Source organism: Brassica napus, chromosome C5 (assembly GCF_020379485.1).
Source record: "Brassica napus cultivar Da-Ae chromosome C5, Da-Ae, whole genome shotgun sequence".
NCBI lineage: Eukaryota > Viridiplantae > Streptophyta > Magnoliopsida > Brassicales > Brassicaceae > Brassica > Brassica napus.
This window is the reverse complement of record NC_063448.1, coordinates 3,817,605-3,843,571: the sequence shown is the minus strand read 5'-3', so window position 1 is coordinate 3,843,571 and position 25,967 is coordinate 3,817,605. Positions and strand designations below refer to the sequence as shown.

Below are 25,967 nucleotides of genomic sequence, written 5' to 3'. Positions count from 1 at the left end.
TTAAAATTAATTTATTATTAATATTCCTATTAATTATTATATCATATTATGTGATTAATGAAATGGTCCTAGTAGACTTCTAAATAGTAGATAAAAATGGTACTTCTCTTTTAATAGAGAAGATGTCCGCTTTAAATTAAATTAAAGTCAAACAAATATTTGATACTTTTTTACTTACTGGTCGAGTTATTGCGTTAGGTTAATTCGAAAAAAGTAGAAGGTGGTTGTTTTGGATTGGAATCTTAAAAACATTTGTGTTATAAAGTAAATCAATTGACTTTATGATAAAATGAAAACCATCTAATCACTTCCTTCGTGTTTATTAAGATCATATCCTTAATTTTATGCTTTCTTTTGTCTTTGTAATTAATTACAGGTCTGAAAAATGGTGAAGGATGTGACTCTGGATCACAACTCGTTCACGGAGACAGACAGAAACTAATTTATTACGTTCATCATTGCTATTCAACAGATAAATTGCATAGACAGACCTCTGGAATCATCTGAGAATACTATACATCATAATCTCAACAACAAAACAAAAATATAAAACTATATAATATGAGACTGAAAGGTTTGCAAAAGATAGAAGAATATTTGACGTATAAAACACACTTAAAATAAAAAATAAAAAACAGCTCATTTTGTTTACCCCATGAATACCACTTGAACCCATTGTATACGTATGCATGTATAGTATAAGTTTTTTTTTTCTCTACATCTGTTAGAATTAAGAAAAAAAAAAGAAACCTAAAGAGACTGACCAAAAGAGACGGCCATTCTCTGAAGATCCTTGGAGAACACGTCACTATCTTCAGGTGTGTTTAGATTCTCGTTCTGGCTTTGGCTCCAAGGATCTGTAATGTTCGAGACATCGGCTAAGTACTCTGCCTCAGATTTGATGTAGATCGGTTGAGAGTTCAGAGTGCTCCTATTGAAGAACGGTGTGTTCATTGAATACTCTGACCACTTCATTTCTTCCAAGTTATGATTAGGTTTGACTAGTGAAGAAGAAGAAGAAGAGTTTGGGCCTGACCATGAGAATCCACCGTTGTCGAAGAAGTTCGAGGTGTTGTCCGGAGCAAGAGTAACTGAAGGCTTCACGCAAACCGGAGTCTGAAAGACAGAACCAACCATGTTTCCTGTGCTAAACTGCGACGGGATCATGGAGCAGAGAGGAGAAGAGTCAGCTGTAACAGAGAGTCCGAGGTTGGAGTTGAAGTTAAGTTTCTGTAAACCGAAGTAGTCGGAGAAATCAGATGGCCTCTCGAGGAAGAAGTCTTGGTTAGTTGGAGAGGAGGAGCTAGGAGGAGACTTGTGGTTGTTGTTGTTGCTTGTTGCTGTTGTTTTGTCTTTGTCAACTTCGGAGATGGGTTTGTGTGTGTTTGGGTCGATGCCTCTTTGTCTCAGTTTCTTCTTTATGCTTGAGTTCCAGAGGTTCTTGATCTCGTTGTCTGTTCTTCCCGGAAGCCTCGCAGCAATCTGTGACCATCTGATCAAAAACAGAGGAATCTTAACACACACGCATGATCAAAACAGAGTAGGGTTAAGAAACAGAGGAACCCTAAAACGTAAAAAAAAAAATGATCCTCTGTTTCCTATGATTATGTTCTTACCTGTTTCCAAGGACTGAATGAATCTCGACGATGAGATTCTCTTCTTCTGGAGAGAAAGCTCCTCTCTTTAAATCAGGTCTCAAGTAATTGATCCATCTTAGTCTGCAACTCTTTCCACATCTCTGCAAACCTGTAAACTAGGCTCAGATTTGTTACTTTTAATGTTTTGCTCATGAGTTTATAAGGGAGAAAATGTTACCAGCTAGTTTAGGAACAGAGCTCCAGCAGCCATGGCCGTGATTGGTGATGTGATTGAGAAGCTTCTCGTCTTCTTCAGGAGACCAAAGGCCTTTTCTAAGCTTTTGTTTGTAACAGCAAGAATGTCTACCCATTTAGTTGATTTAAAGTTGCAATGCTGTGCTAAGGAGGGATGAAAGAGAGGAAAGATGTGTGTTTATTTATTTATAAGTATTGAAAGAAAAAAGTTTTGAGCAGAGAGAATGTATATGAAACTTTTGAAGGCTAATGGAACCTGAGATAGGTGGACAAAATGAAGTAAAGCAACTCCAGAGAGAAAGAGTATTAATAAGGACTAAGAAAAGTCGCTTTCTTAGTAAGGAAGGGCTTTGTTGAATTTTATGCTCTCTTTTATTTGGTCTCTCTCTCTAGAAAAAAGATATTTAAGAGAGAGAGAGAGAGAGAGAGAGAGAGAGAGAGAGAGAGAGAGAGAGAGAGAGAGAGAGAGAGAGAGAGAGAGAGAGAGAGAGAGAGAGAGAGAGAGAGAGAGAGAGAGAGAGAGAGAGAGAGAGAGAGAGAGAGAGGCAAAAGTGTGTATTTTTAAGCCTTGTAAAAAACAATTTGATTGGTCACGTCGGATTGGTTAACACCAATAGTAAGAGAGTCATGGTTAAGAAATGGAGTTCATGTAGTTTTGACATTTTACATCACTCCAATCACCATGCATTCTTCATGTCCCTGTTGACCCATTTTCATCACATTCAAATGATACAATTAAAATATGATCACTAATTTCAATCACTCGCCAAAAACTATCTTTCTTTTAAGAGTTAAAATTGATTTTAGAAGTGTGATTCTAAGTAGTGGAGACATGGTCATTCATGTTCGGCCTATACTACGTACGAACACGCAGCCGTAAAAATGGCATGACCTCAGCAACTCTTATAGAGTTTACATTTTGGAGATTTATGTGAGTTCTGAAGAGTTTTCCATGTTTTTTTATGTTTTTCTCCTCCGAGATAGTCAAGGTTTACAAAAACATTTATTTCTTGGAGAATGACTATATATTCATGTAAGGCAGAAAGACGAAAACAAATAAATAAATAAAAATAAACATAATTAAGCATGCTTAAAAAGTAATTTTAGTATCATGATTGTTTATAAATGAATTTTTAGTATATTGAGAATAAAGCATCAAACTATATATAGATTGTTGGTATGAGTGTTTTTTTTAGTATATTCGACTGAGAATAGAGCATCGAATAGTTTGTAACACTCATGCCAACAAACATTTACTGGATTATATATAGATGAAACAATGTGGCTTCCACATATATGTAGATGGCATGAGTGTTACAAACTTGTTTCAAAGTCGCACATAGACGAGAGCTTGGAGCAATGTGTGATTCTAAGAGCATCTCTAAAAATGAACTTTATTTTGAAGTTTCCAAAACTCTATATTTGAAGTTTAAAGGTGTTTTTCTCTAAAAACAAAACTTCAAACTCAACTTCAAAACTATTTATATTTTATAATATGGTCCTTATATTTTTATAACTAATTTGAATTCATAAGACTTTTGTAAATTACTAGCATATAAATAAACATATTACAACAATATTAATTAATAAAATATACTATTAAATATAAAAAATTAAATAAAAACAACTTAATTAATATTAAATTTCAAACAAAATACTATATTATTTCTTAAAATGATTTTTGTAATGCATATATGATCTATTAGTGCATTTCGAAGTAAAAATGACTTTCCTCATTTTTACTTTGTAGATTACGAGTTAAAAGTTGTTGAAATCGGATAATATTTATACTTGTAAATACATTAGATCGGAACAAGAAAGTAAAAGAGAAACATAAAATATTGTCAAAAGACTAATTTATTTTCGATGATATTGATACTCGTAAATATATTCGATATGAACAAGAAAGAATTGTACGAAAATACATCAAAAACAACAACAACAACCATCTTCAGTTACACAAAACATCTGGACAATATTTGAAAATTTTGAAGGTTCCGGATCAAACTTACTTGACTATTAGTATTGTTGTAATATTTAAATTTGTGTAATAGTTATGCATTCATGTAATTTTTTAAAATCTTTTGTTAAGTTTTTTTTTTGTATATTATTGTTGCCTAAATCTAACTTAAAATATTTTAAATCTTATTTTAAAATATTTATTTAATTTTATGTGTAAAATTTAAAATTTGTAAACAAAATTTAAAATATTTATGAGATATATTTTTTTAAGGATTAAAACAACAAACGAGAAAATAGTTATAAATCATAAAGTTGATGTGTGATTGTAGAAACCAAAATGCAATTAAAAATATGAAACTTCAAATATAGAGTTTCATTACTCAAGTTTCTTTTTTTAGAGCAAAAAACTTCATATTTAAAGTTATAGAATGTATTTTGGAGATGTTCTAAAAGAGTGATAAAATTCCAAAAATATCTTAAATTCTTTATTTGAGTATCTATGTCACCAGGTGAATCTGACTTTCCCAACATCTGCAAAATTCATTGAAATGTTTAGGATGCGCGATTTACTAAAACATTAATATGAATCCAAACCTAATATTTACTAGAGCGGTTGAAGTGTTGTACAAAAAATATTTACAGTGAGAATGGAACAATTAAAATAACACATTAGATGGTTGTGTGTAGATAAGATAGAAGAAAAAGAAGAGCTCTACGTTGTCGTCATGCAAGACTTGTGCAATGAATTAAAAGCATATGCTAAATGAGGACTTAATCTTTGTTAAGATGAACGCATCAAGTAAAGGAAATAATGGAAAAGGTTCATAACCAGCAAAAAATTGTCATTTACGGTTAATGTTTCCAAAAATGATTAAATGAAATTAAATGGCTAAATAACGGAATTTAGAAAATTTGCTTAAAAAACATGGTTTCTTCTTCGTATGAATGAGAATAATTAAGTGTCTCTTTTGTTTGATTTATGCATTTTTAAATTTAAATTGACACACTTCTCTTTGGCATTTTTCTCCCTTTCTACCTATAAATCAGTCATAATAGAGAGGGTATATTCTTTGTCCATTCACCCAAACTTTCCCTCAAATTAATATTCACATGTTGAATTTTTGTAGTTTTCTTACGTTATCTAGAGACGGCCACTCGCTAGACTCTTACCGATAATCCATTACGTTATCTAGAGACGGCCACTCGCTAGACTCTTACCGACTATACGTTTATATATGACTTTTAACGTCACGAAGTTACAAGTTATTTATCATGTTTTTTATTTACTTGCATTAAGATATAGTTTATGTATTTGTCAAAAAAAAAGATATAGTATATGTAACGCATCTACCAGTCTTGCTTATAGACAACACGTTTTTTTTTTTGGTTCGTGAGTAAATTTGAGAAAAAGCAAAGACAAGTGAGATTATAGGTACAAATACTCCATATTAATTTTTACTAGATATGATTATGTATCTTAATATTTTGTTTGATAAACATGTTTACCATAAATTTCAAATAAAGAAATTAGAAGAATAAAAACTATATATAATAATAGTATTATAACTTTTTGACAAAAAGACTATTAATAATAATAATATATGTGGTCAAGACTCAAGTTCATTATTACGTTAGTACGTACGTTCATACTTTTATTTTCGAATTCAGATATCATTATCTTTGCTAATAACTGGTCGTATGCCTCATACCTTACTTTTACCTTTCTGATTTCAACTAATGGAATTATTTGTTTCATCCGCAATATTATGAAGCCTTTAATCAGAGAATACATTGTTCAATGCCATTGTTCATGCAGGAGTCCGAAAAGAAGATTAGCTAAATAATACTCAAGAGATCCTGCTTATAAAAATAACCAAAATCGACATGAATGTCTCATAACCAAACACAATAAAATAAATGGACTAGTGGATTTATTGTAGAATATATCTTGAAACAAGGCTGTCAAAAGATACTTCGAATTAAATAATTAACCAAATAATTAATTAAAGAATATAGGGAAAGACTTTGCCATTGTAGCGAGTTTCCTCTTAATCATACTCAATAAACTAATAGACTAATACCAATCAGTACGTTTTTGGAGTATATCATGGAAAATAAAACATTATGTTAACTACACTACATAATATAAGTATCGCCTTAAAAAATAGAACATACTCCCTCCGTTTCGATTTAAATGTCGTTGTAGGGAAAAAATTTCATTTCAAAATAAGTGTCGTTTTAGAGTTTCAATGCAAAATTTATTAATAAGATTCTCCAGCTTATTTTTCTATTGGTTGAAATATGGTTAGGTGTATAGGTAATTGTATTTTTATTTTGGAAATATACAAAATCATATATTTTATTAATCTGTGTGCATAAACCTAGAACGACAACTAAAATGAAACAGAGAGAATATTTGATTAGGATCATGCATGATTAAGACCCATCATTTGATCATCATCGATCATTCAATTATATGACAATCATACATATATCCGCCGTAGCCCTTCCATTAATTATATGCAAACCATATCCGATTTCAGATTTCTTAGGAGTTGATTTTGATTTGATTAGGAGCATGCATCTTATTCTTTGTTTCCAAGTTTCCAGACTAATCTCATCCTTTTGAAAAACAAACTCGAAGCATATCTTCTAAGTACTCAACAGGAAGATGCCTTATACCACTAAATGCATTATTTGTTTTCAATATTCAGTAATTTTCCAAAGTTATACGTGTTTCAGTTAAGATCATACATGCAAATAATTTGAGAATTAATAACTTGTGGTTTTTAATTCATCAATTTACTCACGTGATAATAAATTCATTTATATTTCACCATACTTAGATTTATTACAGATTTATAAACCTAAATTTATTACAGCTTTGTAAATGTAATATAATGGGTATTTATGCTGGCACATAGTAAAACTGATGACACTACATCTTTTCCGCTATAATTTTTCTTCTAATTACGAGTGCAAAATTTAAGAAAACAAACTAATTATACTCTTTTAATTTTGTTTTAAAATACCATTTAATATTTAATAAATTCAGTTTAACCGATCATCACAAAAATAAATTATTTTTAATTTTGTATAAAAGTTATGATAGCTTATATGAAACACAAAAATAACTTAAGCACTTATATCATAGGATAGCTCAAAGTAATAAGTAGTGATGTAAATGCTGCCATCAACATAAACTATTTTACAAACCCTTGCTTTGGTGGGGAATGAATGAATAGTTGGTTAATCTTCATGCATTAAGAAATAAGTTTAACATTGTAGCTATATATTGGAGGTATTATTATTAATAAAAACCATTGTAACATATGAGATGTTCTCCCAACTCTCCTCATTTATTTTCATAAAAAAAGCTAATTATCCTCACTGTCATTTCCGTTGGTTTGTGCCCTAGTGTGTCTCTCTTTAAGTCGAGAAGTGAAGAAGGGTTACGTCTAACGGTCGTTGTCGTTTGCCATCGTCACAACTCACGAGGATTATGATATCTTCGCCGACAAAAGTGAAGAAGAGGCTGTATACTTAACACGTCCGTTAAAGTATGTATACGCAGAAAACTCTCCTTAAATCTAGGTCTTAGTTTGTTCCTAGGTCTCCATTTTTATCAAATTAACAAAAGAATATAAATGATCTGACGGCGCTTCTGGTTTCGATGTACGTTTGTATTACTAGTACATATCTGGCAATCAAAACGAAACTAATTAATGCTGAAGACACACAAAAAAAATAAAAATAAAGAAAATAAGAATCGCAACAACAAGATATCATTTAGTTTACAAAAAAAAAAAAAAAAACAACAAGATATCATTGCAAGATGTATATTACATATCGATGTATTCTGTTGTTTACTTTACAGTCTCCGTACAATAGTTTTCCATCACAATAATATTTAGACCATCTAGATTAACTATTAGTGGATAAAACTACCAACTAATAATGATAAACGAAAACATGCATCTAGTAAAGGTTTGTGAAAGTGCACAATATTTCAATACATTCCACACCGATTTGAAAGATTTTTTTTTTTTTGTGGTAATGATAATTTAATTAATTAGAAAAGGTGGAACTGGAAGGACTTGCAAGAAAGTAGTATAGTACATCACTAGAGAGAGAGGGCCCAACGAGAAGTGACCTTAATTGTATACCATCTTAATTGGCCCGTTCAGCATTTAATCTCATCATCAAGAAAACATTAGCACATGCATGTACTTGTACTAATAAGGACCCGTTTTATTTCTTCTTCTTTTCTTGAATAATTTGAAAGTTTCATTTCGCTTATTGAAAACAATTCTTCATGATAAATATATTATGCCCATATTAACAGACATGGACGAATAACCTATGTTTGTAGGTTATATAAACTATTTTATAATCTAATATTACATAATTTATTTAAAACATTAGAGTAGAAAACAAAACAAACTATAGAAAAATTAATTAAATTAAAAAGGCTGACATGAAACATAAAACAAAGTTCTAACAAATACTATTGTTTATTTGAATATCATATTTTCTATTATTTGAATATCAATTAAATCACATTTAAAATCTAACTAGATCAATTATATTAACTTCTGTTACTTAAGTACCTATCTCTATGTTTTCTAAATCTTAATAAATTATTCATCCCTACTCTTATTTTGAATTATATTTACTTCTTACTGTTTTTTTATTTTTCCTTTTAACTGAAAAACAAAAGATACCCATATACATCAACTTAGATTGATTGTAGTTTCTACTTAATCCTCTTATTTTTGCATATTTATGTGAACAAAGTTTTAATCCATGTTTTTGTTTCTTGTTATTTTGATTTTACTATTTGCTTGCCTCATTTGCTTTCCCCATAAGGCCATAATGATCATTTGATCGGTGTTATATGATTTGTGGTTAAGAAAAAGATTAAACTTAGAAAGAAGGCAAACAAATATCTAAACATTGATTAAAACTGAGAAAAGAGGCCTCTTATGGTTGATTTTCTCTATGGCACAATCTAATTGGTAAAAGACATAATCATAAATAATTTTGATAGATTAGTGTGGCCAAAAGCAAAATGATGTCTAACTTTTCTTGTGCTTTGCCACATTAACACCATTTTCTTCTCTTTCAAGTTTCAACCAAGGGTCCTTCAGTGAAAACCTATCTTACTTCATTTGTCTCCCTCTATGTTATGTGTCGGTTTTCTATTGTTTATCCTAATTCATTAGTTATAGTAATTAGTTATAGAGCTGTCTAATACATCTTCATTAGAAGATATATCAATCGAAAGTAATGAAGTCAAAACCCTTTTTGTACTGCTTTCTCCACAAGACCACTTTTTTCAATTTTCATTATCCAAGTTTAAGGACACATTCATTGAAAACTTATCGAACAAAGAATTCCGTTTGGTGCAAATATGTTTGTGCGGTCTAAGATAGAGAGAGACCCCATTTATCTCACTGAATTCTTCTAGATTATACTAGATTGTCACATCGCGCTAAGCGCGAATTTATTTTAATAATTTGTATCATTTTATATTAATTTTAAGATAATGAAGTATAACTGGTTTATATACTTTTTATATGAAATTTTATTCAAAGTATGCTTTATTATTTTTCCTATTTAGATTTTTATACAATTACATTCTTTAAAAAATTAATATTTAGATATCTTTTTTTTTGTATATGTAAATGTGTAAGTGTATTTATAATCGTGTTTATATTATTTATTAATCTTATTTTAAAAAAAAATTATTGATCATTCTATTCATAACAAAAAATAGTACACTTTATAATTATTTTTTTATCTATCTTTCTATTTGAAAAAACATAAGAAAATTAATCAATATGCACAATATCTAGCTTTACTTCTATTTCAAAAAACATAAGAAAATTAATGCATATGCACAATATTTAGCTTTACTTTGTATTTACCAATTTTTTACAATAAAAATAAAAGTATTATATATTTTTGTGAATATCTGTATTTGAAATACCCATACTGAAGTCGCTTAAATGCATATGTGTTAGTATTTTATTTAGAGTTCAATCATAATAAATATTTTTATGAAATTTAAATAGTAATTTTATTTTAGATATAATAAAAAGAGAAATAAATATATATACAACTTTAAACTAATGTTAAATAATTTTTTATTAATTAAAGTAAACGCATATAAATAAAAATTATTAGATACATCTTCTACTTGATCTAGTTACAATATTAATTAACGCCGTGATTATGATGTTTTATTAGTTCACATCATATTTCACAAACTTAGATAACATATTTTCCAACTGACGAATGTATAATGAATATTTTTCATATCTTTATTTTCTGTTGTCGAGAGCCTGAGACTATACTCTAATGTCAATATTATTTGTAAATATTATTTGAATTTTCAACTAATTTATTTTAATTTTTAGCCTCTTTGATTTTTTTTATGTTGTCATATATATTGATAACATTTTGTTTCAAATATCTTTCATTTATAGAACTCGTATGAGATCATTTTTAGTTTTATATGTTATGTTAATTGCTTTAATAAAGTTTCATAAGCATATGTCCGATAAATTTTATTGGTGAATTACACTAAAGACTTATGAAAAGTCACCATATAGTTTGCATAATTTGTAATGACCATATTTAAAAAAACTTATTGATTATAGAATTTTTAGAATTTTTTCTTAAAAATATATTTGATTAGTTTAATGAATATTTTTATAATGATTTTCTTAAAAACATATATGTCAAAATTTATTAAATTTAATTGTTGATTACTAAATAACTATGTTTATTCATTTATTGATAAAAACAGATTGAGAACACATAGATAAATGATTTGAAAAATATAGATAAACGACCTGTTTAACAATATATTTCTTACATAAGTAAATTATTGTTACCATCACTAATTTTTAACAGAGCTTTGTAACTTGTAGTAAACTAAATAATAAATTGGCTCGGTAAAAAAAAAATCACAATCAACCATTATTTTTCTAAGAAACTCATATAACATATTATAATATTATAATATTTTATAGCTGAGAGCAATATAAATAAAAAACAAAAACTAAATTTCACTTTACCTTTATATTTATTTGAATATATTAAGTATTATGATATTAATTATTTATTTTATTTTGATTTATAAGCTATTTGTATGTTTTGACATACTTTAAGACATAATTTTATAATTCTGACTTTAATTAATTAAGAGTTAGCATATATATCAGGTAAACATTTTTTTATTTTCTTTTTTTTTGTCTTTTTTAAGAAAATTTAAGATTTATAAGAATATTAACTTAAGATGCTGACTTTAAATATTTCTATTGGTATTTTCAGTTATTTCTGATTTTAAAGCATATAGTCCATATCATATTAAAGGTTACAGACATAATTAGATTTTTATTAATAATATGCGATCAATACCAATTCCTATAAGGTACGTGGACAATCTCTTCTTACATTAAGTTTTCAATAATTAGCTATAAATATCAATCTAACTTTAAAGACAATTTTTACAAATTTTAATTTATCTTTTTATAGTTTTGTGCTGATTTTTATTTATTTTTACATACATGATTATATAGAAATATTTTTTTACAAACTTTATTTCCTTTTGAATATTTTTATTTTTGTTAATTTTTTGTTTAATTTCAAATATATACTTATTTTATAAAGCAAGTTAATTATTTTTATTAAAATAATATTTTTATTTACTTCATCAAATTTTTATATTATTATAATAATATTTTTAAATTCTATGTGAACACTTAAATAATATATATCCTCAATTTTGAAATCATATGTTATTTAGATTCATATGTAATGAAAAGTTGATTTAGATTTACATTGTCTTTATTATTTGAAAACCTTATATTTTTAAGATTATTTTTGTTACTTAATTTTATGTTGATCTTACAAACATTTTTTTTTATAATAAACTGATTCTTTTAGTTATTTGGCAATTTTGTTTACTAAATTTATTATTGACATTTTTTTGACAGAAATGGTTTTCATTTCGAAATCATATTTTGTTAGATTCATATGTAATGAAAAGTGCTTTAGATTCATATTGTTTTTATTATTTTAAATTCTTGTATTCTTTAAGATTTTTTTTTGTTAGTTAATTTTATGTTGGTCTTTCAAAGGTTTACTTTATATATCAAATTGATTCCTTTAATAATTTTGTCTTTTCACTAAATTGAATAGTAGTTTCCTTTTTATTTTGAAATAATTTTTTTTTGAAAATCTTCAAAATTTTAAAATAATAATTAAAATGGTAATTTGACATATTTTGGTGCTTTAAAATAATATGTGGATATTCTCAATGATTTATTTCATCAAATTACATATAGTACATATTTTTGTTGTAAATCATGTGTTTTAGATTTATATAGTTATAATTGTTTGAAATTATTACATTTTTAAATTAACTATTAATTTGTTTGTTATTTTTATGTTAATTTTCTAACTTTTATTTTATATAGTATAGATTTGTACATGATGTTTTTAATTTTGTAAGTTTAACTTATTTGATAATTATTCATATTTTATTTTGAAATAAAAATTTTTGTAATATTAAAATTTTTAGAAATGCCAAACTAAAAAATGATTTGGTATATTTTTGGTCCTTTAAAATAATATGTGAACATTCTCAATGATTTATAATATCAACTTATGTATAGTATATGTTATTTTGAATATTTTCAATAGTATATAACTTAAACTTTGAAAATTATGAGTTTAAATTTAGATATATATAATTATACATGTTTGAAAATCTTGTATTTTTAAATTAATTATTCTTTTCGTTATTTATTTTTTAATTTTTGAAAAATATTAAACATTACGTTAAATTAATATAGTATTTATATTTTTTGTAAATTTATCTTATTTGATATTGATTTATATTTTAGTTTGAAATAAACATTTTTTGGTAATATTAACATTTTTAAAAATAGTAAACTTAAATAATGATTTGTCATACTACGATCGGTGGTTTTAAATCCTACGTGGACGCCTTTAATGGCTTATAGCCTCAACTTTTATATAGTACTAGGTGTTTTGCCCGCACATGCGGACATAATTATCTGAAGAATACTTATTATTTTATATCTTATTAATCCAAAAATCAGCATTATAAAACCTAATTGGTGAGCCTGTTGAAGGAAAAAAATTAGGGTGAATTCTTTGTTTCTCAAAATTTATACCAGATATGTTGAAATTTTAGTCAAATTATTGAAAGGTAGATCCCACTTTTTTCTTCTAAATTCCCCGTGGAAGAATGAATTTACAAGAAAATATTTTCCTATGCAATTTTGATAAGGAACAAATTGAACAAAAATTTATATTTTTTTTTATTTTTTCAATCCTTAAATGAAATTTTATTTTTTATTTTGTTCATTTTTTTCATTATTCTAGCGGTCACCAACTGAAGCTATATTGTTTCACGGATTAAACTTAAACTGGTATAAAGTAAAAGCAAGAAAATTTGTTTTGAAATCAGTCACAAGTTAAGTTATTATTTATGATTTTAAATAATTAAATCAAACATCAAATTATTTATATTTTTCATAAAAACGTTCATCAAACTATGTACTTATTATTGTGTTAAAAGTTTGAAAACACTCATATATTAGAAATAGTTCAGAAAATATCTTTATATAAATATTTTTGCTTGACTAATATTTAATTATAATATGTTTTATATCTTAGTTTTTTTAACTTTATAATAAAAAATATTGTTTTCAAATAGCAACACAATATATATAAGAATTCTCTTAATTTTTAAATATATTTTCACAATTTTATTATATTAGTTTATAATTAATTATTTAATATAACATATAAATTTAATATTATTAAAATAAAATGCGTGTTTTATTATATATAAAATTCATTACGTTTTTTTTTTTAAATTAATAAATACTCAGTTAAAAACTAATAATAAATCAATGACCTATATAAAAACTTAAAACCTAATAAAATATGACAAATAAGAAAATAAGAATTTTAATATAACATATATATTTAAATATTATTAAATCAAAATTCGTTTTTAATTATATATAAAATTCATTACTTATATTTTTTTTTAATTAATAAATTAGTTTTTCAGCTAAAAATTATTAATAAATCAATGACTAAGCTAAAACCTGATAAAAACATGATAAATAAGTAAAATTGACTAAAATCATGGAAAACATGATAAATAAGCAAAATCAAAATAATTATATATCTAATTACATATTTTATAGTTATATTATTTAAACTAATAAATTATGGACTCAACTAAAAAACTATTAATAAATTAATGACTCAGCTTAAACCTAATTAAAACATGATAAATAAATAAAATTAACTAAAATTATGGAAATCATGATAAATAAGCTAAATCATTTCATAAATAATAGTATAGATAGATTATGCTAAGCTTTTGAAAAGATTCTAGATAAGTCATAGGTGAGAACTGAGAAGTTCCTTTATATTCGTTTCAATGTCAAAAGTAAACAGAGATATCTGAAAATCTATATATTTGCTATATATGGAAGTTGCTTAAATAGCATCGACGAGAAGTAGATAACTGTTGTAAATGAAGTGTTGGAAAAATACTTCTGTTATTATTACTGTCGACCAGAAAGTCCATATATATACAAGGTATTAGACTATCATAATGTCATGTTTATCCTAACAAGATAAGGATAAAGATAAACACTATGTTACAGATATACATGGAATATATACTAGATAAATACATAGTCTCTGGTTGTTTTTATCATGTCCCGGATTGGGCCTGCAGTACGGGCTGGTCCATGGTCGATCATCATTTGGTTTATAACACTCTCCTTTGATCGACACACCCGGTACAGGTTCGTTGCATGCTTAATGTTGCCTCATTAAAACATCTCCTGAAAAACCCCAAAACCAATGTGGCAAAATGGGAAACCAAGGACAGGAAAAAGAGTACAACACATGAACTCCCCCAGATGAATGCATCACTGTAGTAGACGCATTCCCATCTGGTATCCGAGTCTTCTTGAACGTTGAAGTTGCCTATGACTTGGTGAAGATGATCAGCTGGATTCTCCTTGAATGAACTTGTAAGTCTTGGACGTTGGTATGTCTTTTGGAACTCCATTAAGATGTGGTCAGGATGTACATCTTTGCTACTGATCACTCCATGTCTTGGTTGAACTGATGGTGCTTCAAACGGTGCTCGGATGGACTTTATAATCTGCAATAAAACTTTATTTGCATGTCCTTTTTCATATCCCACAGATTCTCTTTGGTTACATGGCTTTCCCAAAACGTGGACATTCAATATATATTGAGTCATAGACCCAGAACACATACGAACAACTTTACTTCATATCTTTCGTTCATTCGGACTTATATCTCTTCGTATGTGCCAATGGCTTTATCCATTGTAACCAATCATTCTTTATTTTCTTTTGTCGATCCATGTTGAGCTATAGACCTTGTCTATATTCGTTCATAATCATGAGTGTCTAAGGTCATACCATCAATAATTATTTGCTGCAATGAAACTCATCACACAATGAATTCGCAGTCATACACTCATGTCCTTTGTACATGGTTATCGATCTTTTCTTGCTTTAGCAATGCTTATAATCATTAAGCCACGACCAGACATCCTTCTGGTCACTATCCTGGTTTATGGTTCTCACTTAGACGTGCTGACTTAATCATACACACACACGGCTATGATTTTTCTACAGACTTTCCATATGTAAAACATAGCCTGTTTAATCAATCGATAACTTGTATTATTGAACCTTTGAACCATTAAACCTTTTTCTCTCAGTTGGTCTTTATTATGATCACAAGGAATTATAATATTTTCTGTATGGACTGACTGCACTAAGTAAATACTTAGTCTTTCATATTACTTACAGCTGCTGTATATTACAATCCATAAACAACTTAGGAACAAAGCTTGTTCTATGAGAATTTCTTTCTCATATTTCTATGGTACGTTGATACCTTTATCCAGTGATCCATTTGCTGCTTACTACACCATTATTTCTTTAGTAAATATCCAGACAAAATCAAACTTGATTTTCTGTAGTAGCATCCACCATATAGGAGCATATCTCTTTATAAATTGTTCCTTGGTCCTTGTGAGTATCCTTGTGTAATCAAGCTATACTTGAACGTTATTTAGAAGGAACATGGACACACTATACCATGTGGTCATGTCCTTTAATCTCACGGAATTTCTTATCTCACAAGATCCATTCACTGGTTTCTTTCTTAGATGGCTTTTCTGTATGTACATGGTTACTACGCCCATCTGTCTTATAATTACTTTGAATTCTTTGAACACCCCACGTCCCTATATAGGTTTTATGAGTACTCTACGTGGGTTCATGATCCTCAGGTTATATCCTTCAAATCCCAAGTACTACAATCTTTTATGAGCTCTTATGTATGTAAATACATCTTTGGTGTTAACACTCTTTATCTTTAGTTTCATACTGTTCCAGACATGATCTAATTAGATTTTGAGATCTTATTATCCAAGACCTTTATACCTTGCAGTTTGGCGTCCCAAACTACATGGTCTGGTACCTTAGATGTGTGGTTGCGCAACCTTATTTCTCTGTCTGAACTGGTTTCTCTTATGAACTCGGATTTGTACGATTCTGAGCACCTTTCATTACTTTCCGAGGTTCCTTATTATTTGGAACTTATTTGTCTATCTCTAATAGACATTGTAGCAACTTGATTGTGTCTCTTAGACATCTAATTCGTGGTGCTTAAGCTGGTATGACATAGTCATTTTTTCTTTTCGGGTCAGTGTGTCTGGCATATATTTCTGCTAGCTTTTATATCTTTTGATCATATTCTTTTAGAACGTCTAGATCATAATCTTTGGTCTGAGGATCTTGCCAAGACAACTATGGTTGATACCATTATATTTCTCTTTTACTCTTTACTCTTTATCAGCCTGATAACTTTCTCCTTTCAAAGTTGGATAATCAGATTACTATCTTTTGTAATCTGTGTTCTTGGCCACTTGATTAAATCATCCATGTTTGGCACAAGATACATTATAGTTTCGTGGAGGAAGTCTTATTTATCTAATATATATTCCCAATCCTCATCTGAGGTTCCATCTTAAATGGCACACATATATGTGGTGGAATATTCGTATTTTCTTAAGATGGTTTGTGTATATGTCTGGTTTATGACCCTTAATCATTCAGAGGTGGGAATGTCTATGCTTACATGTATGGCCTGATGTAAATCAATATTTATATACATAATGTCCTTAAGCTTTAGGCTGGACGTGGGTGATGTACCATTAGTGAGGGCTTTAAAGCTTTCCAGCCGTGTATATTATGGTTGTAAACCATGGAATCCGAATTTATGATATGATCATGGACTGTGGGTTTTAGTCCTCTCTCCCCCTCATGAACATACTCATAATTTCGTAGTGCTTAGGACAGTGGAGCCTTAATTATTTTAGTGATTTTCCCTTTTGTGTACTTATAACACATTGTGAGATTTTATGGGATCACTTTTGTGCCTTAATTAATTTTTCATCATGTTTTGGATCAAGATGGCTAATCTGGTCATGCCATAAGTGTTTATTTCGTGGTGAACCATACTGGTTACCATGGCTTTATGCCTCTTTCATACTGATCCTTAGCATAGAATAAATCAGTAGAAAATATGGGTATAGGCATTCATAATGCTTTTAGGCGATTTTTCAAAAATCTGAAAGGAATCGTATTTTCTTTGCTCACTGGTTCAATGTAGAATGTTATAAATCTTTATAACTCAATGGGTCTGAATAATGTCGTGTCTTTTGCCATTGTCAGTACCAATTAATTGATTTCAAGTGATTGTAGGAAGGTAAAGTTGAACCTATACAATCAAGATGAAGTTAAATCTATGCGAGAAATCAATCTATCAGTGAACTGACTCATTAGTCTACACCCAACAATTGATTTTATGTGATTGCAGGAAGGTAAAGTTAAACCTATACAATCAAGGTAAAGTTAAACCATGCATGAAATCAACTATCAGTGGACTGATTATCCTTTTATTAAGGTTTTATTTGTTATTTAATCAAGAATCATCAAGCAAGACCAAGCAAGATAATATATAAAAACAAAATCGTTTTTATTATTTCAATAACATAAATGAATAACAAATAAATCAAATCAGATATGAAAACATAAAATCAGAATGTCGGAAAATTATTCAATGTATAATCCGACCTCATGGTCCATGAGTGTCCACTCGGAATCCTCCTCAGATCTCTTCTTATCAAATGTGGCTTTATTAGCTTCAGGGATTTTCATCTCACTGTCTAGTACTTCATAATATATCTCCATGATGTCATTAAACCGTCTGATGTTATCCATCATTTTCTGCTTCTTTTGCTCAATGTCTAATAAATATGAGAACATGTCATAATAGGTGGTGAAACCTTTGGCCTGATGTGATAACAACACTTCCTCTGAATGGAATGTGTCACGAGTTTTGTTTAACAAATCCTCGTTTGTTACCAATTCACCACATAGTCTAAGACTATAGGTGATTCTCATAAGATCAGAGTGATAATTGTCCACGGATTCATAATCCTGGAACCTTAGAGCTTCCCATTTTTTCTTGGATTCGTGCAACAATGGCTCACAGAATCTAGAATTCAAAAATGACCAGAGATTATGAGGATCATTAACATATCCAAACTCGTCTCTTAGGTCCTCACAGAGATGGTGTCGCATAATCATTATGGCTCTGTGTCTTTCACACGCAAGGGTGTCATTGCCATACTTGATGCACTTCCCAAGTCCTCTAGACTTCAAGACGGCTGAAGTGTTTATAGCCCAATCAAGATAATTATCTCCAGAGAGATCAAGGGCTTTGTAATCTGAGGGTATGAAACTCGACATCTGAAATCATTATTCAAAACAGGTCTTAATCAAGTAATCTTTTTGAAATTTTTCATGCTTCATATCAATGCCACACACGGACCAAAAGAAAAAAAATTTCTAAATGATGCATTTTCTTAAAACCATACGGTTTAAGGTGTGGATCAATGTATTTTTCAGATTTAAGGTCCTCTTATTTCAAACACAAGGTTTCAAGGCCTTTAGGGATTCTATCTTAGATGATCAGGAAAATGTTCCATATTTTCTTCATCCCATTGGATCGGATCATTTAGTATAATGATTTTTTTTTTCAGTTCAGATCAGATTGCTTGAAAACTATGAATGATCTATATCCCTAACAGTCGAGATTTCATGTTCAGTATGCAATATTAGTATGCAAACAATATGCAATCAAGCAAACCAATTCAATCATGAAATCAGGTTAGGGTTTTCGAAAAATATACCATATATTTATTATTATTTTTTCGAAAAATAATCAAATCAGAAATTATTGTGACTTAAAAAAAATAAATCAGGAAGATTTGATTTATTCAAGCAATTTATTATATACTTTTCGATTTAAAAATAAATATATTTTCTCAGATATATCTCTGATATTTCGATTTTAAATATTAAAAAAAAAAAAATTTCAATCCTAATCAAGTTCTAGTCGTTATCAATCATCAGGAAAACAAATTTCTCAGACAAGAACAGGAGGTAAAACCTCGGATTAATTTATGAAACCATGATCAGATTTTCAAAAAAAATTATGTAACATGCAGTCCTTAACAGTTCTAGTTGATTCAGATCAGATAAGAACATTAAACAGGACAATAATGATAAGTTTAAGCAAGTAACAGTCGGTTTCTTTCAACATATAGCAGTCAGATTTTTTTAAAAAAATTGTTTAACTTTCAATCCTAAACAGTTCTAATGTGAAACTATCATCAGGAAAAGTTTTAAACAATTTTAAAATCAGTTTCAGATTAAGAACAGGTTCAAAACAAGTTCAGGTTCGAGATTTTAAAGAGTTTATGGTTTCTGGTTTTATTTTATTTGCAGAGACATGTTGCTAAATATAGCTACATGGCTGCGGATGGGGGTATTTAATACTTTATGGGTTTTAGATGAGTTTTCGATGATACCTGAAAACTTTTGATGGGTTGATCGGTATATCAGTTAGAGATCTTCCTGGTTAGCTGATGGATTGCTCGGAATTATTGTTTTTGTTGCTGCTTGTTGGAATAGGAGACTGGTATATGGTTGAGAGAGATTTTGGTTTCTGGAACAAATTTTCCGCCTGTATTGTAGTTGAGCGTGGGGGCGCGTCCGAACTCCGATTGATGCGGGGTTAGCGGCGTTGGCTTCGTCTCGTCAAGAGCTTTAATTTGGTATCTGGCTCGTCGTCTGGATCCACCGAAGTTGAGGGATAGAGCTGTTTGAAGTTTGTCGGGAATTAGGGTTTTTACTGCTCGGATTTATTTCTGGTTTTTAGGGTTAGGGTTTATGAGAGCAACGTCGTGCTGATAACGTGTTGTAAATGAAGTGTTGGGAAAATACTTCTGTTATCATTACTGTCGACCAGAAGGTCCATATATATACAAGGTATTAGACCGTCATAAGATCATGTTTATCCTAACAAGATAAGGATAAGGATAAACACTATGTTACAGATATACATGGAATATATACTAGATAAACACATAGTCTCTGGTTGTTTTTATCATGTCCCGGATTGGGCCTGCAGTACAGGCTGGTCCATGGTCGATCATCATTTGGTTTATAACAATAACTTCTTTGTGAAGTGAACTAGACAAAAACGCTCTAAAAGGTCTCTAACGAAATGGGCTGTAAAGCCCATCACACTTGCTCCACCATAAGTCCATGGCTACACCTTTCTTTTTTTGTAGCTACATTAACCTTCGAAAAATTTATTTTTAATATACGAACTTTCAAAACTATTATTGGTAATATGATTTAGTCATTGAAATTCACAAACATATAGTATTACCAACATCAAATTTTTCATTTTAAAATAATGTTACAATTAACAAACACAAATTACCCACAGCAGAAGCACCAAAAAACTTTTTTAACATGTAATGAACACAAATTTATTTTATGTATTTGTGGGATTTAGAATTGATTTGTTTGAATGCTATTGATAATAATTAATGCATCAGTCCTTAAGTTTGTGTTTATGTCACGACGATCCACAAAACTGATCAGAAGACGTCTGTTTTCTCTTAATTGGCCTCAAGCTATTGTTATCCTTTGTCGTCGTTTGATCTTTAGTACCTGATAGATCTCTAGCCGAACCATCATCACTCTTATTCATCTCAGAACCCGTATAGAACCCACCAGCAGAGACGCGTGGAAGCGCCACGGCCACTGGCTGTTGCATCCCGGGAACCTGGAACTGTGGTCTGTTGTTAACAGAGGGACCTCCACGGCTCATATCAGGCAAGCCCATTGCATAAGGCATTCCCATGCCCATCGCCATTGCTGCTGCTTGGTAATGATGCCCCATACCCGGTGGGAACATAACCGGTGGCATGAAGTAACCAGACGCCATTGACATGAACTGAATGAGATTATTTAGTTAGTGTGTTTTCTTATAATCAGTTTTTAAGGGAGTAGCAAGAGTGTTACCTGTACTTGAAGTTGAAGTGACTTTAGATACTCGATTGCTTCATCTAACATCGAAGCTTTGTCCACCTTTTACAACCAAAGAAAGCTTTCAAGTTAGTGAAGCTGATAGAATACGAAAAAATTAGTTGCAACAATATAATCTCTTATTTCACAAAAAGTGTCATTTTATAATTTCAATACAACATATGCTTGCTTTAACCTTAATATTAACTACAAAATACATTCATCTTATAAATAAATTTATTTTTCTCAAATACTATATGTTAAATAGATATAATTACATAAGAAAATAAATGGATTTCAATCGGTTGTCTAATTATCTCTGAAAGTGACACTTTTTGCGAAACTGGAAGTAGTATAAATGAGAGAAAGAGCCTAACCTTGTTGCAGTTTGGTATGAGTTCTTGAAGAGCACGCATCTTCTCGTTAATCCTATCACGCCGTCTCTGAAAATTTGAGGACAGTAAGTCTGTTACCAAACAGAACAATCCTTTTTGTAAATTTAGGACATTCACTCACTCTCACTCACCCTTTCAGACAGATTATGTACTTCAGCCGAGCGGCTTCTCTTTGAACCAATGCTTGTTCGAGATGGAGCTGCTTCTTTTCTTCCATCTCCTGATTCTCCCTCAACATCCTGCTCAATAATATTGAAGAATAGAATTAAACAAGATTTCAAATGTGCATCAAATGAGTATAAAAACTTACTTCACTATGACAGTCAATGTCTTGAACATCCAAATGCTTTCTTTTTAAAGGACTTTCCGATGGGCCATCGAGACTATTACCAGAGCCAACAGAAGAACATACAACGGCCTTTTCACTCTCTTGCTCTTTTCTGTTTGAGTCTTCTGAAACTAAGCAAGCCTTTTGGTTATCCTTAGGCTCGTTGTCTTTAGCTCCAAGAACTCTGGTCTGAAACACATTCGGCGGGCTTTGAGGACTCTTCTCTTTAGAGCCAGGAGGGTTATTATTAGTCTTAGCCAAAGCTGCCGTGCGTAAGAAATGCGAAAAGTTGAGCAAACCAGTCTTGTTACTAGTTACTAACGGTTCCAGTCTCTGACTGAATCGATCTGGTTTGGCTGGTTGGCTAACAGGATCTCCAGCTCTACCGGTTCCATACAGAGAATGTGAATCAAAACCGTTGAACTGTGATGAAGAAGCAGCGGGAGCTGATTCATTCCCATTGTTTCTTCTCGGGAAAGCATCGGTCTCTTGCTCGTTGACGGTAACAGGAGAAGCATCACGCAAGAGATCAGAGCAATATCCATCAAGGGACTGATGAGGATTCAGCCACGGAACCAAGTCATCGTCTTGACTCAAACCGGTCATTAGTGACGGCACTGACATTTGGATCTCGTCCACCATCGTGGCCTTGGGGCCATTTCCGAGCTCTCTAGCTCTTGCTTGATGAATAGACTGTGGTGGTGGAATGTTTCTTGGTCTGCTCGACTGGCTTTGAGTTGAAATCTGACCGTTTTCCCAAACCAGCTCAACAACTTCATCCACAGGTCTGTTTCAACGACAAGAAAAAAGAACATTGACATTGATGAACTTGAAACAAGAAAGTTAAAGAAGAAGAGACAAGTGAATAGACTCACGGAGAAGGGTTCTCGTCTTGAGCATATTCAACATTAGCGTTGGCGAGCCTGAAAAGCTCAAACAGAGGCATGGTGATTCCCTTACAGACAGATTCTTTCACAGAGACTTGATCCTGAATATAAAAAGAGTAGCAATCTTAGATCAGAAACAGAGCTTAATTCACTTGCAATGCCCAAATTTAGAAACTTTAATTCCCAAATTAGAAAAAAAAATAAGGAAATCAACGTCTCTGTCAATGCGCAAATACTATTCCTTCCGTTCCGAAAATTCCCGAAAGTAAGATTTTCATTATACAGTCTCTTATAAAGTTCCACCAATGAAATCTATCATGGAAATTTAATTAATTCAAATATTTTCAATTAATGTTTAGAAAATATCGAAAAACCGGAGTGAGTATAAAATAGAAGAAAGATTCATATAAAATTAATGCTAATAATGATTAGTCAAACCAATTGTTTAATCACAGATTTTTTTAAAAAAACAGAGTACTCGGAGCTAATTAATCAGCTGATTCAGCTCTAAAAGAAAGAAAAAAAATTCAAATCTTTCGTCGTGTTTCCTGAACCCGACCAGGAACCAACGAAACCCCAGAAACAAAAACGATCAAAATCATAACAGAAACATGTCTGAAACCTATCGTCGCTGACCTGAGAAAACAGAGGAGGGGTACTGGAAAATCGAAGTCGGCGGCGAAGAGAGAAAACGAGATCCTCGACGAGAGAATAGAGGAGAAGAAGAGTAGAAGAGAAGAAGGAGACAAAATCGACGCACAAGACGGAGATAGAGAGAAGATGGGGACCGAATCGTGGCACGCACTGTAAGAGAGGATTTTGATGAATTTTCACAGTCTCTGAGACGCTTCTCTCGAACACTCAACTTTTTTCGTCGCTCGAATCATTAGCTCTTCTCTTTATACTCTGTTTTTGTTTTTTCCCTTCTTTTCCACTATTTTTTTCTGTCCCCTCTCTTACAAACTAATTATTAATTATTTTATAGGATATGGGTTTGATACAATTCAAGTAACTGGACTATCTTCAAATGCTTTTATACAAGATGGTGTTTCTTCTGCACAGGGACATGACATTAGAGAGAGAGAGATATGGACCATATGGTTATAGAAAGAAACTTAAAGCGAAAGGGACCTAGAGAAGAGAGAAGACACTTACTTGGTCATGGTTGTTATTATTGACCCACACATCGCCTGTCTCTGCATTATTACCATTAATTCATGGTGTGTCTACTAATACATGTGAAATATAATAGTAGTATAAGTATGGTATACAATATGTTATCTTTATCTTAAAGTGACATGGGCTTGTGATACACTAACGTCGTGTGATGTGAACATTGCCAAAATAAGAGCATCACACACCAAGTGGGGGTTGAGCAACCCTGTCTCTATTCCTTTATCAATCTTCATAATAATAATTAAAGTTTTGACTTAATAATCATTACTTAAGTCTTTGCTATACCAATCGTCCTTAAGTTTGGGGACTCACTCATCTGGTTCTACTTACAATACAATATGTACTTCTGTTGTCAACTAGTATTGAAATTTAAACTAATGAAACCAATCATTTGCTTATTAACAATTCAGATTTTGACTAATCATGGCATGTGTTATACACTCACTCACACTGATTCAAACTCTTATCGCATATCTTTTATCTTACAATCTAGTTCTCCCTTCTTATATGTAAAATATAGATTTTGTTAACGACTCTTGTTTTTTTACTAAACTATCTACAAAATCTCTTAACATAACCTTGTTTGTATGTAAATGTTAGCATCTTCTGGTTTATTTCTGTTTTAGTTGAGTATATTTTTTCTAGCAAGCAGTTTATTGGCTAATATGAAGGACTTTTTAGTTTACCTACATAGCGCGACCTGCGACGTGCGACCTGCGACGTGCGACATCGCAGGTCGCAGGTTATTGTTCGTTTTGCTGTCGCGTAACATGCGATCTGCGATTAGTCGCATGTCGCAAATCGCAGGCATATTGTTCATTTTGATGTCGCACTGACTGATCGCATGACCAGTCGCGGGTTTCCATTCAAGTCGCCCGAAAAAATAGCGACTAAAAATTAAGAAAATTTTGATCGCACGACTGGTCGCAGATCGCAGGTCGCGCGACACGTAAACGAACATAGTTTTAGTTGCATGTCGCATGTTTAGTCGTAGGTCGCGCGACACGTAAACAAACGTAATCTTAGTCGTAGGTCGCAGGTCGCGCGACACGTAAGCGAACAGAGCCGAAATAAAATCAAATTGGATAATTTCAGTCATGCATGTTTTAGAAACTGTCAATGTGGATAATTTCAGTACCTAATTTGGAATTGCATGGAGTCATGGACCATTAATTATTGATGTCATTGCTGTAGTTATCCCTATCTTGACGTAAAGGAAAACATTTTGAGTAAAATAATAAAAACTATATAGACCCAAAAACAACCCATCCAAGCAAATATGGTAGGCCGATAATCAAAATAACGAAACACCCTGTCCCCCGCAACACGTTTTGATATCTCTCTTACTATAATAAGCAATATAAAGATACGCAATAGTCTTTTCTCTCACTATCATAAACTTAGAAAAAAATAACATTTTATGTTTTTATGGAATTGGCATTCGTCTGCTTATATGGTCAGGTACGTGTTATATAAATGCACTAGGTTAAGATCCGCGCCTTGCGCAGGATCAACATTATATATAAAAATTATTTTATGTATTAAATATTTTTATATATTATGAAATAATTAATATATATTAAATAATTAAAATTCAGTAAGTATTAAATATATAATTAAATTGGTGCGAACATATAAAATAATTTTATTAATCCAAATTTTTTATATATTTGATAGGATATGTAATTAAATTTAAATGATACTAAATTAAATTTAAATGATACTAACATAGATAATATATTTTATAGTATATTTTTAATATTAATGTCTATTAAATGATGATTTCTACTCATATAGTTTTTTTATCATTTATATCTTTTATA

The 25,967-nt window shown here is 30.5% G+C and overlaps 3 protein-coding genes across 3 annotated transcripts; all 3 read right to left on the bottom strand.

Annotated features, from left to right (window-relative positions):
- Positions 1–650: 650 nt before the first annotated feature.
- On the bottom strand, positions 651–1,987 carry LOC106399460 (transcription repressor MYB6-like). Its single transcript, NM_001316240.1, has 3 exons — positions 1,816–1,987; positions 1,617–1,746; positions 651–1,492 (listed from the first exon to the last, which is right to left on the bottom strand). Exons 1-3 carry the CDS (start codon positions 1,946–1,948, stop codon positions 751–753), a joined length of 1,005 nt encoding a protein of 334 aa, NP_001303169.1. The 5' UTR covers positions 1,949–1,987; the 3' UTR covers positions 651–750.
- A 16,038-nt stretch (positions 1,988–18,025) lies between these two features.
- Positions 18,026–18,724, bottom strand: LOC125586875. Its single transcript, XM_048756680.1, has one exon. It carries the CDS (start codon positions 18,722–18,724, stop codon positions 18,026–18,028), a length of 699 nt encoding a protein of 232 aa, XP_048612637.1.
- Positions 18,725–20,693: 1,969 nt separating this feature from the next.
- Positions 20,694–23,985, bottom strand: LOC106397555 (transcription factor PIF3). The gene is made up of 7 exons (XM_013838150.3): positions 23,605–23,985; positions 22,957–23,069; positions 22,064–22,868; positions 21,885–21,992; positions 21,736–21,801; positions 21,356–21,421; positions 20,694–21,287 (listed from the first exon to the last, which is right to left on the bottom strand). The coding sequence occupies exons 2-7, from the start codon at positions 23,025–23,027 to the stop codon at positions 20,907–20,909; spliced, it is 1,497 nt and encodes a 498-aa protein (XP_013693604.1). The 5' UTR covers positions 23,028–23,069; positions 23,605–23,985; the 3' UTR covers positions 20,694–20,906.
- Positions 23,986–25,967: the final 1,982 nt, after the last annotated feature.